General features: G+C 41.6%; 1 protein-coding gene across 1 annotated transcript; it reads left to right on the forward strand.

The window, feature by feature from the left end:
- Positions 1-178: 178 nt before the first annotated feature.
- On the forward strand, positions 179-20,277 carry LOC119033332 (deubiquitinase DESI2). The gene is made up of 5 exons (XM_037123271.1): positions 179-1,187; positions 10,131-10,203; positions 10,349-10,442; positions 12,660-12,801; positions 15,856-20,277. Exons 1-5 carry the CDS (start codon positions 1,140-1,142, stop codon positions 16,129-16,131), a joined length of 633 nt encoding a protein of 210 aa, XP_036979166.1. The 5' UTR covers positions 179-1,139; the 3' UTR covers positions 16,132-20,277.
- Positions 20,278-20,399: the final 122 nt, after the last annotated feature.

The raw sequence follows: 20,399 nt of genomic DNA on the forward strand, positions 1-20,399 counted from the left end.
GATGAAATGATTCATAGTGAAAATAATCGGCATTAAATTAATCATGACAATAACAATCATTAGTTGTTGCCCAATCAGATAGTTTGTGTGTCAAAACAAAAGCCCACAACTCAAAGATATTAAGTGTCCTGTTGAAGCAAAACAATTGTATTCAGCAAATATTATATAAGAAGCTGGAACCAGTGATATGTATATATATTGTTTTGGTATATTTGCATTATTCAGTTATTATAATAGTTGCTTTATTTGAACAAGTAATCAAATAATAGACTTATCATTTCAGCTCAGGTATTATTCTCTCTTGCCACACTAAATTGGAACCACAGGAACTCATCTAAACCCTTAAAACTCTCAGACCGAATTATAACTGAACTGTGTCCACATACTTTTGGCCAGATAGCGAAGCGCCTTAGGTACAGTTCTCTTGTTGCTCGACGCTGTTTTTGTTTGTTGCATCTAATTGAAAACCTACATTACCCATGATGCACAAGGAGCACCAAGGTTGATTAATCGAGCGTGGAGTCATCGCAGCGCTCCGCTCGCCCACTCCTCTCAGCGTCCAGCTTTCTCCCAGCAGCAGTCGCATCCTGCCTGCTCGCTCCAGCGCTACCGTTAGCTAGCTAATAAGGGAGTAGCAAGTCATTCCTGCCGAGGAAATACTGTTTTGATACCTCGGCGTTATGTCTTTCTGTTGAATAATTCGTTTGGGACAATGAATTTTCGGTTTTGTCGTTCCAGCGCGCCTCCTAGAAGACAAGAATCCCTCGGTGAAGTCCGCCTTTTCACTTCGACCTCGGTAGCTGAACGGGCTTAGCAAGTCAGATCGTTTTGACAAGCGAGTGGCTCATCTGTCCGCCGCTGCCTGCTGCTCCGCGACCGGGGCGATTCGGACAAAGCCAGTCAGATGTTGGAGGGTAAAAAAACAAACATCCGCGGACCCCGAACGTTTTTTACACCGGTTCGTGAAATTGAATTATCAAGCTGATCATCTGTCGTGAATGTGCCAGGGATAAGGGGAGGAGTAAGGTCTATTTTTGGAGGGCGAGAGTTTGGATCTCGCACCGACGGAAGGGGGTAGGGGGGTGTGCGGGGGAAGGAAGACCCGAAGAGAAGAAGGGACGTAGGGGGAGAACATCCTGATGCCCGTGATGGCAAACGAGCCGATCATCCTGAACGTCTATGATATGGTAAGTTGAAAGGTGGATAGTGGTGAAGAGAGCCATGAAAATGTACGTTTTCTGACATCTTTCTGTTTTCTGTTTCATGTCACCGATGTCAGGATGGAATGCCAAACTCCATCATAAAATAATGCGATTTAACGCTGCGTTACTTATCAGCAGGTTTATAAAGATGAAAGTCAAACGCTGAAAGGTCCCTTCTAATAAGTGTGAACTAGTTTTCAATTCGGCATACATTTAAAACACCAAACTTGGCTCATTTGAACGCAACACGAGCTTTAGTTGCTGGTTCAGATGAAGTGAAACACGGCAGCAAGTGGCAGCATCAACTGAAAGAAGTTTTCTTGATAACATCGTTTGGAAAGGCTTTGCACTATTCAGATGATGTTCAAACCAGAACTTTTTTGACATGCTTGGACCAGATAACAGCCAGAGCCAGATAAAGCAGCACATAAAGTTTTAAAAACAAACATTTGACTCAACTACACATGTGTAACGTTGACAGTAATGGGTGTCCAAATCAGGAGTGGAGCAAAATGATCCTCTTTGGACTTTCTAAGCTGCTGCTGTCAAAACTGAACTGGGACATAAACTAAACATTTACACTGGTCAGTAGAACAGTGTGACCCAGGCAGTCACCGATCCTTTTAAATCTCATGTTCAGTCACCGGTGTCAGTCTGTGAATAGAGCCTACTCTTGCCCTCTGACGGGTTTCGGTTCACTCAGGTTGAAGACGGGCAAAGCATTGTGCACCAAGCTTGTATTAAACCACACGTGGATGTGAAAGTCAACCAGCGATTTCACCCAGCCAGCGTTTCTGTGGGGAGGAAATGTGTTTCTCTTTGTTACAGAATGAGGCAGAGGGTGAGTTTGAGTCATTGTGTTGTCACCATGGAGGAGTGAGTCAGTGGCGAGGGAGGGCGGGGCTAGGAATTGACTGATCTGTTGATGAATCATTGATTGATATGGATTACCAGAGGTGGACAGATTACACTTAAAATGGGAATTGTCTTGTTAGGGGTTATTAAACAGGCAGAGGCAGTTTTTTTTAGGATTATATGCATCGACACTTGGATATAACCTCCTTAGACCTTTAAGAAAAGGCAACAAAAAACAGTTAGGGTTAGGAAAAGATCGTGCTTTTGGTTAAAATAGTTGTTTTGTGGGGAAATGTTCAGAGGGCTTGTTTTTTTTTGTCGCCACAGATAAGCTGGATAACAGATCTGTTCCATGTTAGCAGCAGAAAGTGCCTGCTCCTGTTTTCCCTCTGTTATAATCAGATTTATCGCAGCTGTGTCCCCTTGTAGCTGATGGTCAATATATCATCACATGCTGTAGGTCAGGAGGTCAGAGGCTCTGTCATATGGATTTACTCTGAAACTGAAAGAGTCTTTGAGAATCTTTACAAAGATGTTTCCTTGTAAAATAAAGTAGACCAGTGTACATTTTCTGTGGTAGCGTAACTGTGTGAAATCAGGACTTGGCTTTACGCGTGTATATATATATATATATATATATATATATATATATATATATATATCCTTATAATCACTGTATTTTTTTTTCTTCCGTCCTTCCCTTTTTCCTCGGCCATGGATTCACACTCTTCTTCTTTGCTTTACTTCTGATCCATCAGCCCCAACCTTCTTCGATCATTCTGTCCTTCTCTCGTCTCCTCTCATGCAGACTGTCTTTTTTTCTCGTCTCCTCCCCCTCTTTCTTTCGCTTCCTCTTGTTTTTCGCTTGACTTGCAGTTCACATTAGTTTCTTCTCGGTAAAGAGCTTTTACCTCTGTCTCACTTCCATTCAGTATGAACGGCTGCTGGGGCCTCGGCACATTTCCACATGCAAAGGCTTCCAAACACTATACATCTACACACACACACACACACACACACACACACACACACACACACACACACACACACACGTAACAGTTACATGCCATTCTTGTTCTTTTAGTAAACTGATGTTGTTCTTTCCTAAATGATGCTGCAGTTGAACTGTGTTGTTACATGAGTGTGTGAGAGACTGAGGGGAGTGTGTGTGTGTGTGTGTGTGTGTGTGTGTGTGTGTGTGCGCACATTTGACTTATTAAAGGAGTCTTGTGGTTTTGTGCTTGTGCATGCAGATCCACTCACACCCAAACATATTTTTGGTGTCTGTATTTTTTATGTGCTACTGTGGGAACAAGATTTTTGGCTTGATCACAGTGGCGTCTAACGGTCATTGAAAACAATGGGCTAATGGCTGTGGTCCATTCATTCATTCATTCCTTCCTCTACTTTAAACACCTCCTCTGTCTATTGATTAGACTCTGTTGAGTACGAGGAGGAAAAGTGACCAACTGACGGCAAGACTGGCTGCAGGCTCGCTCACTGACTGTCTGTTGACTCTGGGCAGAGTTTGATGGCGCTTGAATGTTTTTCAGTTGTTGCATAAAGGTCAGTTTTTAGTGAGCGTGAGATGATTTGCTTACTGAATAGGTGAGTCATTTTGTGGCTGACTAACAATTCGCAGACCGGCCTGCTTTTTGCAGGTGGACAGACTGATGGGTCTGCTCTGACTGCTGATTGAGGTATTAATACAAAGTCAGAAATATTTATTTTTTCCACAAGTGACTAAACAAGCTGTTTGAAGCTAGAAAAGGTGGGAGGGTCCACACAATAACAGTGAGTTTGTTTATTCTGTTTATTCAGTCTTGAAAACAAAGAGAGTTTGTTTGACACAAAGAAAATCAGTCAGTGAAGATCTTTCTCTCTTTCTCTTTTCTTCCCCAGAACTACACAGTGCACCTTTAATGCTAAGCCAAGATAATCATCTCCTGGCTTTTCACAATTGTGACGTCCTCACAGCCCAAATACTAATATTACTTTCCGCCATAGGGGAGTAAAGAATCCAGGAAATATTAACAATTAACCACCAGAATTCAGAGATGTGTAACTTTATTTTGCTTTGTCCTTATGCCCAAGTTGACTGCATCAGAGGTAGAGTTTTTTTTGGAGCAACAGAGTCCAACAGTCTCTAAACTGGAGATAATCTTTTCATATATCGCGTCAGACAAATGGAAACACAGAATACTCACAGCAAAGACCCTTTAACCAGGGAATGTTTTGCATGACCTGAAAAATTGTTGCTGATAAACTTGCTGTCATTAATTGAGTAACGTTTCACTGCATTTCATAGTCGAACTAGCACAATGCTTAATGGTACATGCAACAAAGTCACAGCAGCAAACTTTGACAGTGTGATGAGAGCCTTGTTTATTGGCTCAGTGGACAGTTGAGTGACTGTGAAGGTGACTGACTGTCTAAGTGGAAGTCATTAATATCAGATTAACCGCAAAGGTCAGGAGAGTGGTGACACCCTGCAGGATCCCCACCGTGATGTCTTCAATGTTCACACCATGTAACGAACGGTGTCGCTGTCACTGGCCGGGAGCAGAGGAGGCAGCACGGTGGCTCAGTGAGAGCATCTGTCGTTTCGGGCTGCCTGTTAATCTGCCGGCCCTGCGGTGTAAGTTAGACACTGGGCATTTACTCAAAACGTTTCCATTTGAGGATCAATGTGATCACGTGACTTTCAGGAATATCTGTGCTGACTCGGCTACAGACCACGCCGCCACCACCACCACCAGCACCACCACCACACTTTCGCCTTCCACAACTCCCATTCTCTTACGTCCTCCCAGCAGTCCTGCTCCCATCTCCACTAAGTGGATTTCCTGGCCAGCTCTGAGTGTTTTAGTACGCTCCTCTAATGAGACAGCATTATCTGCACACCACCTGTCTGCCCGCCAGCCAGCACCAAGGTCTACTGTATCTACTGTGAGTGTGTGTCGGTGTATTGGGTTTAACAGCGGCACGTAGCCAGATAATCAGCAGAGCGCGCTGTGTTATTCTGTGTCGGATCAATGCAGCAGTCATGATTCCAGAGCTCCCTTTTGTATCCTCAGGTAAGATGTGCCGAGACAAGAGAAATAAGTAATTCAGGTAGCCGTGTTTCATTGGGACTCCACTGCATCCACTGGTAATGACGTAAAGTGGTCGAAGCCATTGTAGTAACAGGTTAACAATATCCATTTCCTGAGCTGCTGACACAGCTGGAGTGTGCAGTATGTGCGAGGTCTCACATCATATAAACTTGTGAAAAACTTTTTAGTGCATGGTCCAAAATTAACTTTTGTGATTAAGATTGAAGTAATTCATCATTTGGAGACCAAAACAACATTTACCAGGCTAGCACACATTTAAGAGCAGACTAAAGTTTGGGGCACAGAAAAAATGTAGGGTAATTGGTTTGTGGCTGGTAGCCATTTCCTTCCCTCAGTTTGTGTTTACAGTTTTGTTTCTGTCCGCTTGTTTCTCACATTCACGCTAAAACGAAATGCATTTCATATCTCCCCACTGATTTGTTGTGTTTAATGATAATGCTTAACAGAGAAAATGACGGCAGCAGCGCTGAGCGAGATGATTCAGTGCACAGGCATCAACCGCAGCACCCAGTTTCCCTTTGTTCATCCATCTCTCTTTCCCTCCCTCCCCTCTTGTCTTTAATTCATTCATACACACAAATTCGCTCTCATGCTCACACACACCCGCTCAGCTCAGTCACTGTGCTGTGGAGGAGGCAGGCTTTAACGAGCTTTAAAGTAATGAGGGCTAAGATAAGAGCCTTATTTCACTACTGACGGTGGGGGGTTGCGCACCAAACTAACAGATCAGCTTCCTTAAAATATTTTTACACCCACACACACACACAGACAAATCCAGCAGCTGCTTTTTGTAATTACTTGTTTGGATTTTGAGTAATTGCAACAGCGAGATAAGCTAATATTCGTATCGAGGGTGTTCCCTTTGTGTAGAGTCAGTCGTGGCCTCTGATGTCTGCAGTAGCTTTGGGTTTCTTTTGCTACTTAAATGCTGTTGTGGGTTCTTTTTCAGTTTTCTGAGCAGGATCCGGTCTTGCTTCTTAGGGAAAAGCCCTGGATGGAGGATTGAAGCAGTGAGGACAAGCTGATGCACTTTGTTTCTTAACTTCTTATTAGCAGACTGTTAAAACCAGCAGACTAGGGCTTCTCTGGCTTTGAGAACCAGCGGTTATAGACATAGATGTCAGTTTTCCTGGGCTCATATGAACGACAGCCACAAAACTGCTACAGACAGGATCTTAGTACGCCTGTTGGTACTCACTTCTTTCAACAGATACTGTTGTTGGAAATCTTCTGTGCGGGAAAACCCCTGCCAATGGCAATGTTGGAAATCACACGATGAGATGATTTCTGGCCCAAATGTTGATCCTCCTGTAATTATCAGCATGATTTTTTTTTTTTTTTTTAATGTGATGGGTGAGTTGATAAATCCTGTGACCCACGCTTAGCCCTCTTTGGTGCATCATCCAAGTTAGATTTCCACTAAAGTGTTAGTAGATTAGGGACGGTGCTGGGTGTCAGAAATCCGTGGGGTAAAACACTTTTTTTTTTGAAGTCCAATTAAATGGATCTGAAAGGGGATTTTCCCAGTCTTAAAGTAAAGCCGTTCGCTGACTCTTGCAGTAGGTTTTTTCTGAGCAACATTTCAACCTTATCTAGGTCAGGAAACCAACGTGCTGCAGTGTGAGACGCTGGGCTGAAATGTTGCGCAAGAATACTTTCTTTAGCTCAGCGGTCTTATGTTGTCGCTGATGTTTTAGCATTTACTGCATTTATCTGTCAAAAACTGAATAAAATGTGGGGTAATATTCAAATCTCAATTGGTGATTACCCTACGTATGTGGTGAGCATTTGTAACAGAGTTGAAGTCAACATCCATCTCTTCTCCCTTGTCACTGAAGATCAGGTAGATGATCAGAGCAGACTCACTTTGCTGTATCTCAGTAAGTAGAGCAGGTCGTCTAGTAATCGGAGGGTCACTGGTTTGAATCCTGGCTCTCCCATGTTGAAGTGTCCTTGAACCCCATATTGCTCCTCATGAGCAGTTGGCGCCTTGCATGGCAGCCTTGGCCATCAGTGTATGAATGTGTGTGTGAGTGGGTGAATGTGGCATTTGAGCTTTGAGCGTTCAGTAGACTGGGAAAGCGCTATAAAAATGCAAGACCGTTTGCCTGCTTTGAGTTCAAGATGTCACATGTCAGAATTCAGTGTATTCACAGTGTTGTGTATTGCTGAAATCACTGTAAAATACAACTCTGTAAACTTGAGAAATACTCAGCATAGAGTTTAACAACTGTTCCTGCCTTTACCTCCCATTATCCCCCTTAAAACAGCCCGTTCAAGGCAGCATCGTTATTCCACCTCTCTGCTCTGGGTGGATCATTGCTGTTGCCTTCTTTATGTCCACAATGGAGGCAGTAACAGCCAAATTGATATTTCTAGAAATCCAGTTTATTAGTGCTGACATGATATGACTCACTGTTTGAGAGTACAGATGCATAGATATGTGACGGACATCTAGTACACTCTAAAGCACGATGTATGCACCAACATAAATAGAAACGAATGAATGTATTGAGACAGAAATAGTCACACGAAGTGAGATGACCAGGAAGTTCAAATTAAAGGAGGCTCACTTAAGGAAATTCAATTCGGAGGTGGGTAAAGTGTCGTGTGTCAGCAGATAGCAGTGTGTTGGCAGATTAGATTACACATAACTGTATTCATAGAAGGAAACAACAAAGTGTCTTTATGACGCAACACAGTAGCACAGGAGGTCACCGTTGAAAGTGCAACTGGCTTTTTGTTCAGTCATTTGGTGCAAAGATGTCATAAAGTGGTGCTTTCGACAGAACAACAGGTCATTCTCTCGAAAGCTCGCTTGAATCTGCGTCATTACTTCCTTAATGCATTTTCCAATGAAACCAGATCAATCTTAAATGTAAACCAGTGGGCTGTCAGTGTGTGTGTGTGTGTGTGTGTGTGTGTGTGTGTGTGTGTGTGTGTGTGTGTGTGTGTGAGAAGAATGGCAGAAGTGGTAGAGAGAGACGAGATGGTTGAAAAGTGTTTGATGACTTGATTGGTTGGATGATTCAGTTACACCAACTTGAGGCACTGTTTGAAGAGAGCTTTAGGTTATACACAGTGGATTCACTGCTGTCATTTGTCCAAAAGAAATTCTAGTGTCAGGTGTGGACAGAAAAATAAGCATGTCCTAGGCCAGCTAACATAGCCTGCATATTCTATTTATTATCACTGAGCCTTTTCCATCCTTGATTCGAATGAGGAAAAACTTGCCAGATTGACAGACAAAAAATACTTTTAATGGGGAAAAGTGTCAGAAAATTTTGAAAAATGTCATTCAGTGTTTCTCAGATCCAATATGACACCTTTCAATATCTTGTTTCATCCACACCCGAAAGATGTTTCTATTTACTGACACTGAAGTAAAGAAACCAGAAAAAAAATCACATTTATGAAGCTGGGGTTTCTTAAAAAAAAGTACTCAACCTGTTCAGTCTAATGTGTTAATAGTTGTCGATCGGTTCAGTCATTGACAACCAATCAATTAATCATTGCAGCTCTAATTTAGTCATCAGACTGTACTGCTCACCTTAGTTGCACTGTCCTTCACTATTTGCATCTCAGGTTTCAGCTCAGGTCAGAAAGGCGACACTCTGAGCTTTACTCACAGTCAGCACAGCAGCTTCGACTCTAATTATCTAATATCTCTAACAGACATATTCAGCATCCTTGTTACCTTCATGATCACACCTCGTGTTTGTTTTAAAACCATTTGCAGATGTGAGGCCAAAACCTCCAAATGTGCCTTTACTGATTCTGTGCAGCCACATGTCGAATTTGCATAGAAACATTGTGAGAATGGTTTTAAATGGCGTGCTTTGGCTATCGGGCTGTTATCAGGCAGCGGTGTTTTGCAAATAGTCTGCCTGTGCACAGTACAATGCACACTCATTTGCCTGATGTTGCTCCTGTGTTGTAACAGAAATATATATTGTGTTCAGTTTGGTGTTCAGTTGTCTCCATCTGGATCTTATTGTGTGTGATCTGTGGTGCAGTGCATTAGTGGCACTGTTAAGAAAATAAGGAAAATTACAACTATTATTGCTCACTAATGTAGCTGAATTGATTAGTCAGATAATTGATGTGACTGTCCAAAATGCCAAATCTCAAACTTGATAATTCTGGGCTTTACATTTTTCTTGAGTTGTGAAGTGAATTTGAACTTCTTGGTAGTGTCAACATATGTGAACTCAAATATGAGAATCAATAGAAAAGTGTCATTTCCTGTTTCTGCAGAAGTTCCCTTAGAATCATCACATTTTTTAAAAAAGTTTTCTTCAGTATGAAATTTATTGGCAACTGGCTTTTTAAAAAAAAAAAAAAAAAAAAAAAAGTATCATCAATGAGCTGTCCCAACATAGAGCCTTAGAGCGCTTTTATTTTAATATAACTGCATGATTAACTTTGCCAAACACTGGACAACGATGTTTTATTATTTTGTATCGGCTGACCCAAACACTGGTCATCGATGAGAGAGTGATTTTGGTAACTGTGATGAAAATGTTAGCAAATATAATACAAGTGTACTAATTATTCAGCATCCTCCAACATCCAATCAGTCTCTCTACCGCATTCCCCCGCTCTGTCGCCTGTGATTAAAGATCATCCTTTTTCCACACAAGCGAACTCTGCCTAGCAACAGACACATGACTGAAAAGATGGACAATACTGCCAGAGATTTCTGCTGCCACGATTATTGATTTTGTGTGCTATGCTTGGTGTTGGTGTGTGGGCCCGTCTTTCATTGTCCGTGTGTATGTAAGAGATCCTGTGTAAACATCAGACAGATCTCAGCTGAGATCATGGGACGGCTGACGTGTTATTCCACTATGTTAATATATTTCTCTGCATTAGGTCAATTTCTGTGACTCTTATAATGATTCCTGAACAGATTTAGCACTTCTCTGACCTCTTTTCTGTCTTCCTCTGCCCTCAGTACTGGATCAATGAGTTTACCAGCTCTCTGGGTATCGGAGTCTTTCACTCAGGGATTGAGATCTATGGAAGAGGTAAGCTTACCCAGAAATAGGACGCCTCACATATCAGTTGACCTCCAGTGAATGGTGTTTCAAAGATGATGCAATGCAGTTGTTACTTGGCTAAGAGAGTGGCTGGTACTCAAATGTGTTTTCTTATTTCCTGTCTGTGTGTTAGAGTTTGCCTATGGCGGACACCCGTACCCATTCTCAGGGATCTTTGAGATAACACCAGGTGATGCAACTGAACTCGGCGATACCTTTAAATTCAAGTAAGTACCCCCCACGAAGCGGCACCTCCTACCAATAATACAGTTTAAATAATAAAACCACGCTTCCGGTATAACACAGAGTGAAGTCTAGCAATCTGCTGCATGTATTCCTGATTTACAGTATCATGTTGTCAAATTACCTGCATGTAAACATACTGAGTAATCTATTCACCTGGTCATGAATTGTGGGATACACTCTGGCAGGTAAACCAGCCTGTCTGTTGGTCACCTCAGGTTAACGATCAAACAAAGCCGTTTTCATGCCAGGGGCTTCAGTTACTGACTCAACGCTCAGTTAAATAATCAGCATACAGCTGTCACTCTCTTAGCAAATCATTAATTTGTTCACGATGCAAGATTTTCTCAGCCTGTTCCACGCATTGGTCACTCAGTTAGCTGGTATGTTCCTGCTATTTAAAGAAAAAGACATAGGTGGAGAGCTGAGGGAGTACAGCATGTGACGGACATTTTATGGCTACACTCTTCTTTCCCCATGGTTCATGGCAGCTGACTGAGAGCAAAGAAAACCAACCGATGTGGAGAGAATCTGTAAACTTTAAAGAATGTGTACAGAAAGAACAAGTACAGTCATCAACAAATGATGCATTAGCCATGACATCTTTGCTGGATTATTCAGACGATGATCATATGTGAGTTATTAACACTGTATCAATATTTCATATTTGTAACATCACAATTATCATGAATATTGCAATATTACGACACCCCTTATGTGTGTGTATATATTTATATGTCAGGAGGTTTTAAACTCCAGTGTCATTTTAAACACTGTATGGTGCTGCATTAAACTGCAGTCTGTTGAACAAAGTCTCCAACAATTTTTGATCCAGCATGTACGTAAATGCGGTGGAAGAGAACAAGTTGCACAATGTTTATACCAAAGAAACCAAACTGTAGGAAACCCACATTGTAATTGCAGAAAATCAAAGGATTTCAACTTAAAATAAGTCATTTAGTTTAAGTGTAGACATTTTTAACGCTTTTAATTGTGCGATAATGTTCACACATCAGTGCTCTGTTGGGTCATTTTGTTTGTTCTTTTAACTGCAGTCGAATAAGAGTCTGTAGTGGTGAGACAGTCGAGCATCCAGCTAGTTCAATACGTCTATGGATTCCCAGAATCAGCCCAGGGTCTGTTGGGGTGTGTGTGTGTGTGTGTGTGTCTGTGTGTGTGAGAGTGTGCGTCTACCCTGAGCTACTGTGCTGCTGTGCATTACTTCTGCTCTAGTTGATCTGCCCTGTGGCTTAGACAGACTCAGGCTGGCACACACACTTGCACAGACACACAGTCTCAATGCAGGCCACTGGACCATAAGTATGGATCCTCTGGTATGAATGCCGACATATCAGACCCACTGAGTAGTCTCTTTGGCAAATGGGGAGTGAATCGACTGCTCTCTCAGTGAAAAACTTTTTATCAAAAGGTCCTTTCCCTTAAACTTTAAAGAGACCAACCAGGTCAGTCCAGCTGAACCATTGTGACAGCTTCTCTTCTCTTTATTCTAGTACATCTACATACAAAAAATGCATCATCCATAAGTGCAGTTGTTATTATAAGGAAAGGTATCAGCCCGTAGTCTCACAATCAGCCTGTTCCTACTCCAAGTTCATACAGACTGAGGGTTTGTGATCCCCAAGTCGGTGCAGAATTGTTGTATTTTATTTTTTTATTTCACCTTTGTCTTGCTTGGATGTCCTACTGAGGTCAAGATCTGTTTTTCCTAAGGCGACCTGACCAAGGTAGTAGCGGTTCATAATAGAATGCAACATATCAGATGTGATTTGCAGACGAAACACTGGCCTTTTTAGAAAAACAACATGCCTCCTTCACCAGTTTCCTTATATATGCCTTTGAATTCATCAATTGATATAAATGTGTCCAATTTTAGATTTCTGAAAGTTCTTCCATGACAAAGGTGCATAGTATGAACATTTGTTTTTCCCTAAATTTGTCAAAACCATTGGTACATTAAAAAGCAACCATATTTATTTATAAAAGCCACCATGTTTATTACTGAATGATTCATACGTACCGCTTAAGAGCCAGTCCGTTTCTATGAGTTGTTCGTTCTTGCAGGATTGTGCAAAAGAGGTTGAAACACAATGGTAGGAAGTCATTCTTGATGTTTCATCAGTGAGTAAGAGTATCTCGTAGTAACGCCTGCCTCCACACCCTTTCCCCTGTCGTCTTTGCAGAGAAGCCATAGTGTTGGGCAGCACCGACTTCACAGAGGAGGACGTGGAGCGGATAGTGGAGGAGATGGGGAAGGAGTACAAAGGCAACGCCTACCACCTCATGCACAAGAACTGCAACCACTTCTCCTCAGCACTGTCAGAGGTAGGCAAACAGGCACACACTGGACAGCTATACACAACACGGTCAGTTGAACAACTAACCGCGTGTTGTTTTTTTTCCTTCCTGTTCTGTGTGTAAGCACTTGAACTGTCTGTGTGTGGGTTTGTGTGCGTGAATGAGTGTGTACTTTCAATCGGCTTATCCTGGTGTGACTAATGAGCAGGGAGTCTCGCAGTTAGCATCTAGAACTGAGATGGGGATTAAGAGACACTGATACAAGCCCGGACACGCAGAGCCAGAGCGCGTGCAACGAGACACACACACACACACACACACACACACACACACACACACACACACACACACACACACACACAATAATACATGTGCACAGATGTACATACTTCATGAAAATACTCTCAGGGATAAATAAACTGTTTAAAATGAAGACTTTCACACATACATGAACACGACAAATGCATCACTATAGTATTATACACACACGTCCAGACATATACATGAGACCACAGAGACACAAACACTAAGCTGACACCATAGGGAAGAAGTCTGGCCCTGAGGGTTTTATTCTCATGTTTACTGTAACCTTGTCAATATGGGAGGCTGACTAAAAGACAGCCTGAGCAGAAAATGATTGGACTCGTGGATGGATGGTTGTTGCAGCTTTGAAAGACAGACCTTGATAATGAATTCTCCAGAGAAAACGTTGCGTGACTCTGAAGTCGGTCCTCTTCTTGAAAAGCAAACCAACATACGGTAACCTTTTAACACTTTGGCTCTGTTTCGCTGTGTAAGAAGATTATGTCTCACAGCTCTGTTCTTCGTCTCAGAGACAGACAGGGACGGTCTGGCTCAGGTTTTAGAGTGGGCTGGTGGTTTGATCCTCAGCTCTTCTTGTCCATACATACATGAGTCCTTGAACAAAACACTCCAAATCTCTCTGGATGGTCTGGCATTCTTTTGTGGTATGAAAAACATGGCTTTTGTTAGATATTGATGTTTTGCTATTATGTAATTAGCTTTTACCCTTCTTTAAGCTGCTTTCAACGATATTTAGCATTAACAACATGATCGTTTGTGTGAAGGACTCTAAATATTTCTCCAATGATCACTCAACACTGAGACTTCCTTCTGTACTGTTTAAGATGTTCCCTTAAACACAGCAGGACTCTGCAGATGTTCTTGTACTGCCGCATCACAAGATGCAAGATAAAAGAACCTCTCAAAATGCACAGATTTTCTGAGCGCAACATGCCAAATGCTTTGTCAGATATTTTTGTGGTTAAAAGCAAATCTGGTGTCCCCTCATCTCTCCCTGTGCATCTTTTTTAAAAACAGCCTTTCAGCAGCTTTGGTTAATGTTATGATAAAAGCACAATTAAGCCCTTTTACTGGGAATCACTTGGAGTTTCTTGGAAGCCACTCGTCCCATAATGCTGTAATGGCACTGGACAGACCTATGATGATGATGATGATTAACCCTAACGTCGGCAGTGTTGCTGCCTGTGCCTGCATGCTCGAGAGGGCACTGAGCCAGACCTCACGTACGAGCAGTAGTTACAGTAGATGAGTAAATACATTTCACTCCATCTGAGCTGCAGTAGATCATGGGGTTTCTGTAATGTCTTGTTTCTTTATGTTTGTTTAAGATAAAGAAAGACAGGAAATGTAAGGAAGTTTCCTGGAGGTCTGAGAAACGTTTCAGTTGAGTCACCTCACAATACAATAGCAGGATGTAATTTCCAGTTATTCGTTCATTGTTTCTGGGCTTTTTTTTTTTCTTTCTTCCACATCCAGCGATTGAAAAAGACTGATTACCCTGATTCTGATGTAAAAAAATAAATAAATAAAAATGAACAAACCAGGAAAAAGTCAAATCCAGACCATGGAAGTGTTTTGGTTTAGTGTGCAAAGCAGACATGCACTCATGTAGCTATAAAGATTTTCTCTGCTTCAAACTTGGTACAGAGTTGATTTCATGATTGAGGACTTCAAACTGCACTACAAAACTGTGCCTGCTGCGTGCCCTTTTCCTCGTTTTGGATATGATCACGATCGAAAAATAAAGTTGCAGAGAAATGTGCCTTTAAAAAAAAAAAAAGAAGAAAAAATCAAATGTGCAAAAGTGGCTATGGCAGTTCATCATGTTGACCATAACTAAAGATGGATGTCAGCTCTCTAACTTGAAGCTGTCCTGATCGCCCCCTTGTGGCTGGCAGCAGTATTGATGATTGCTGTCATTAAAGGTAGTCCTTATCAAGTTGGTGTTGTAGGGGAGAACTACTTTCCTTAACCTCACAATAAACTTACTTACTAACTATACAATAGACTCACAGTTGGAGTCTCAAATCAGAGGTGAAACAGCAGGTCTTCTGTCCAAAAGGTGTTTATTCACAAACACAGAACACGCATACATGAGCCACCCTAGGGTGAACTGAGATACTCTTGCTGATCACCCACCTTTTTATACTTTTGATCCAGGTAGCCCCACCCCCCCGGAACTTCCTTCCATCATCATGATCATCCTGAGCTTGCCACTAATTCTCATTCTTGGATGTGTTCTTAAAAATCTGCAAATGCCTCACCCAGGTCCCTTCCTTCCTTGAGCCTTGGGTGATCTGTGGCAACACCTGTTGCTCATTTATTTCAACATTGTCATTATAAAAGGTTGCATCAAACATTGGTCTTTATCAGACTCAAGCTGAATGTTAGAGCTCAGCCAGGACCACAAGGGATGTTCCAAAAATCTATTCGTATGAATGATCATGACCCAGTATCCTACCTGCCACCACAGTGTATATTCAAATGTTCTGAAGTTATGTGCGCAAGAAGGGAATGGAGACGCATTAACTGTCTTTACATATGTCAGGAGTTAAATCAGGTTACCCTCTAATCACAGTGCCAGAAGTTCAATCACCAGCTCCTCCTGTTGAAATATCAAATTGTCTGTAAGCAAGACTCCGAACCATAAATTATATCATTGCCCAAGACCATCAATATGTGAATAAGAGGAGTGTTCAGTAAGATGTAACATTTTCCTCTCTCTTCCACACCTCCCTCACCCTCTCCTTTCTTCAGATCCTGTGTGGCAGGGAGATCCCTCGCTGGGTCAACCGCCTGGCCTACTTCAGTTCCTGCGTGCCATTCCTCCAGAGCTGCCTGCCCAAAGAGTGGCTGACCCCAGCGGCCTTACAGTCCAGCGTCAGCCAGGAGCTCCACGGAGCGGGGGAGCTGGAGGAGGCGGAGGACGCCGCTGCCACGGCCTCCCTGGCATCCATGTCGCCGTGCTCGCCCTCATCCTCCTCCAGCCCTTCCTCCTTGCCTCGTCATTCACGCCACCAGCCCCGCCGGTAGAAGCTGCAAGTCCTGCTGGGAAACCTGGAGCTGGACAAAGACTGTCAGGTGACAGAAATACCTGCAGCAGGTGCTGAGTCAAGCCACGGCCAAAAGTCCTGTCAGACTGTACTCAAGGCACCGAACTGCTGCCTGCTCATCGCAAGAATGTCAACCAAATCTACGACGATCCAGAGCGGAGGATTTTTACTCGCAAGGGAAGAGGAATACTTGCTGCTGACAAAGGCAAGATCGTCTCTCAGTGAACATGGCTGATGGATTCCAACAACCCAACAATCCTAACCACCCAAAGCTCTGGTGTCTTTCATCGTTTTACCAGCCAACTAAGAATGCAAGATGAAGGGGAGGCCCTTTCATAATCTTTCATAATTTACCAGCCACATTCAGATTGTACCACCAGTTAGTCGGTGGATGGTGCTAATATTGAGTTTTGTTATAATGGGAACCAGTGAGATGCGTTACCAGGAAGCCAGTAATGTTTTTCGCATATGCACCAGGTGAGCAATTTTCATAGGACTGATAAGACGCCATCTTTGCGATCATTAAATCTATGGTTTGAACGACCAATACAAAACACACAGCGCAAGACCCGTTTTTTGTTGTACTGTGAGTTCACCTTAAGGATAATTTTTCATTTTGAACATTGACATAATGTGAGGTTTATTTTAAGGGAATGTAGTGACTCTTGAAGCACTACTGCGCTGATCTCAACTCTCAGCTATGGGAGTTGCCCTTCGGCTCACATCAGGACACTTAACTCCTGAACATCTGAAGAGAAACAGATGCAAAAGCAAAGATTTCAAAGAGTGGAACTTTCTTTTTGTTTCATAACCACTAGCCAAGCGCTGGTATAATATGACATGTGGCTGGTAAATGTTTCAGCAAACTGTAGTTAAGATGTTCTGAATATTTGGATGGTAAAATTTTGAAAGCAGCAGCTGGAGTTTGGAATCTATTCACTTTGCCTCATTTTTCTCTCACATCAGGCTGGATAGACTGAAGCCAGAACTACAATCAATCAGCCTCACATCACATAGATACAAATAAGCTGATCCAGCACCAGTGTCTAAATGAGTGAAATCATTTAACACACCTTAAAGGGTTCAGGTCCAGGTCATTTTTTTTACCCAAGTTTATTTCTTTGTCCCTTTTTTTTTTTACGTCAAATCTGTACCTGTCCCTTGCGGATTAACCACAGATTATTTTAAGGAAACTGATCCCCATGAGGCGGATTCTAAAGATATGTAATAATTATGATATAGAAAAAGTTCTTTCTACACCAGTAATGTAATACTGTTAATTATTTCAGAAAAATTTAAGATTAAGTAGCAGGGCAGGCAGTGACTTAAAGGTTAGAGAAGACTTTTTTGTTACCAGAAGGTTCTGGGTTTGAATCCCAGAATATAAGAGTAAATTCTTTCTCAGTAGCAACTGCCAAGGTGCCTTTGAGCAAGGCACTTAACCCACAAGTGTTCCAGTGGCCAACAGTAGAGGGCTGTGGTTGTACTGGACTGCTCCCAGTTGTGTTCATCTTAGTTTGTGTAAAGTGAAATGTTTTGTCTTTACCTGATCAGTTCAAGGTTCAAGTTTACATTAAAGGGGCATGATGTAGTTTTTGAAGAAGAAATTCACACTCAGGAGTTTCAATATTAATGAGGTAATAACACAAACTCAGAAATATTTATCTTTTCAATAACTGAATTAACGAGCTGTGCTCAGAGGAAAATAAGTCAGTTAGAACATCGTTTGAAGCTAGAAAAGGTGGCGGGGTCCGCCAGATACAAACAAAGTAAGCATGAAATTGTGTTGTCCTTTAGGGTTTAAGTTTGTTTGTTCAGTTTATTCAGCCATATAAAGAAGAGAGTTTGTTTATTTAGTTTTTTGAGAAGTAAAGTATTTTCTCTTCTGGTAAAACTTTCTTCCCCAAAACTACATAGTGCACCTTTAAGGACACAACGTCAGCCCTTAACGGTTTGTAATCTGACAGGAAGAGTGTCTTAAAATGAGAACCAAAACTGTCTTTAACTGACCTGTCAGCCGCCTGCACTCCTGACAGTCCCACATCTTTGTCCAGTTAGGGACGAAGCGTGTTTAGTTTTCATTTGGAGCATCACTCACACCTGTAAAGTTGTACTTTTTCAAGAGATTATACTTTTGATCTTCTGCATGTGAAAACTCACTGGCCACATCATGTACTGTCGATAGCTCTGAAAATTTCTCAATTATCTTTTGAAAATGTGTGAAGTATGATTTTACACTCTACAAGAAGATGCTGCTTTTTCCCAAATGACGAGCACCTCATCAGAAAACTGAACAACAACAGCAACACGTGTGCTGCATAATGTAGATCGTCTCAAATAAGAGCCACGTGTGTGTTGAACAACACATTTGTCAATTGAGCTTTTCTTTTTTGGCCTGTTTTGCTGGAAGTGTGAGAACAAGCAGGAAATTGTCAAATCTTGTCTAAAGAACATCTTGTTTTTTGTTTCTCCTTTTAATGTATTTCTATGATGTATGGACTCTGGCCTTTTCGTCTGTTTCGTTTATTTTTTGATAAACTCAGGACTCCAAAAGGCTTTGTAATATATAATCCTTTGAACTTTTTTATCCCACGTTTTATGTTCGCGTCGACGTTGCTTTTTCTAATGCAGTAGTCACTCAATAGAGCTTTTCAAGGATGCACTGTGGCAGTGCAGTTTTATACTCTTTGATAAGAAAAAGAGCTTTTGTTTACAAACTGGATGTTTGTATGTGAGCCTGTGCTGCTCTTTTGTTTTTCCTGTCCATGCATGAATGTGCGTGTGTGTGCACACATGTATTATAAATGGTTGGTTTCAACAAACTGCCAACTGGGCCGCATCTCCCTACTAGAAACGCACACAGACACTCCTGCAAAGAGAAATCCATTTCAAAGGATGAGTTCATCCAAAAATGAAAATCCAGTCATTATCTTCTCACCCTCATGCCGACGAAAAGTCAGGTTAAGTTGAGTAAATTGCAGCATTCTCCTAAACAACTGAAGTAGAAAAAAAAAACATTGTGACGAGCTATATGGAGCCATTTTGTGTTTTTGACAGTTGTTTTTCACATTTTAAAATAAGTTCCCATCTACTTCAGTTGTTCAGGAGAATGCTGTGATGCTATTTTGCTTTGTAACATCACCCGACTCCATTGGCTCGCGGGTGGGGAAGATAATGACGGAATTTTAATTTGTGACCTTATCCTTTAACAAAGGTAGCAGTGTTCTTTTTTTTTTCTTTTGTCCTCAAGCTTCAGAATTCTTCAGTCATGTTATTTTGGTTCAGTGGCAGATGATTCAGCAGATTTCATCTGCTGCTACAAAGATGATTTTTAAGGACTTGGTTTTCTAACAACAACACAGTGTTAAAGCAGCAACTATGGCATTTCTCACAAAACCAGCATATTTATGTGATATGAAGTGTTTTTTTGACTTTAATTTCAAATGTTACTTTTGACATTTCAGTAAGTCTGAATGACACATACTTTATTTTCAATACACAGACTGACATACACACACTTCCTCCAAATGTTGGCGTCCTCTGCTGACTGTTATTTGAACTGTTACTTGTCTGTATTTCCTCAAACAGACACTGAAGTTTCCCTTGACCTTCATAGCTTCATTTTGTTTCCTGCTGTCACGAACAATATTTCATAGAACAATAATTACCCACCAGCTCAACCGTTAATAATAACAATAAATGTAGCCTTCCGTTTCAAAAAGGCGAAAGAGAAAAGTTCATGTTCATGTCTCAACATTTCACATTTCACCATTACTGAGGCCAAAGAAAGCTACAACTTCACTTCGTCACTGTTTTTAGTTTGCACCTGTTGAATTGTCACCACTTAGTGTCCAACTTTTTAAACGCTTGTCTCTTCTTGGTATGAAAACCTTCAGTCTTTGAGTAGTTGTTAATTATTATATTAAATGTCCTATCAAGTCGTCATCTGTTGGCCATTTGTACCACGTATGCGAGCTATGAATGTGGATTGGGAAACTTCAGTCATTCGTACACCGCAAAGACTGACTTCAGCTGTTTTACAGTGAACTTTCACAGAGCCTTCGGAGGAGTGGACCCGATTTGTACCCTGTTGTGAAGTTATTAAAGAAAAGTATACAATCCATGATTCCTAACTGTGTCCTGACTGTTTTGATCAAGGACTTCATTGATTTTACATTTAGTCCCAGAATCAATTAATGAACCCTCCTGTTTTTTCCCCCGTCAGTTTAAACCAAATAGAAAAAAAAT

Source organism: Acanthopagrus latus, chromosome 15 (assembly GCF_904848185.1).
Source record: "Acanthopagrus latus isolate v.2019 chromosome 15, fAcaLat1.1, whole genome shotgun sequence".
Taxonomy (NCBI): Eukaryota; Metazoa; Chordata; class Actinopteri; order Spariformes; family Sparidae; genus Acanthopagrus; species Acanthopagrus latus.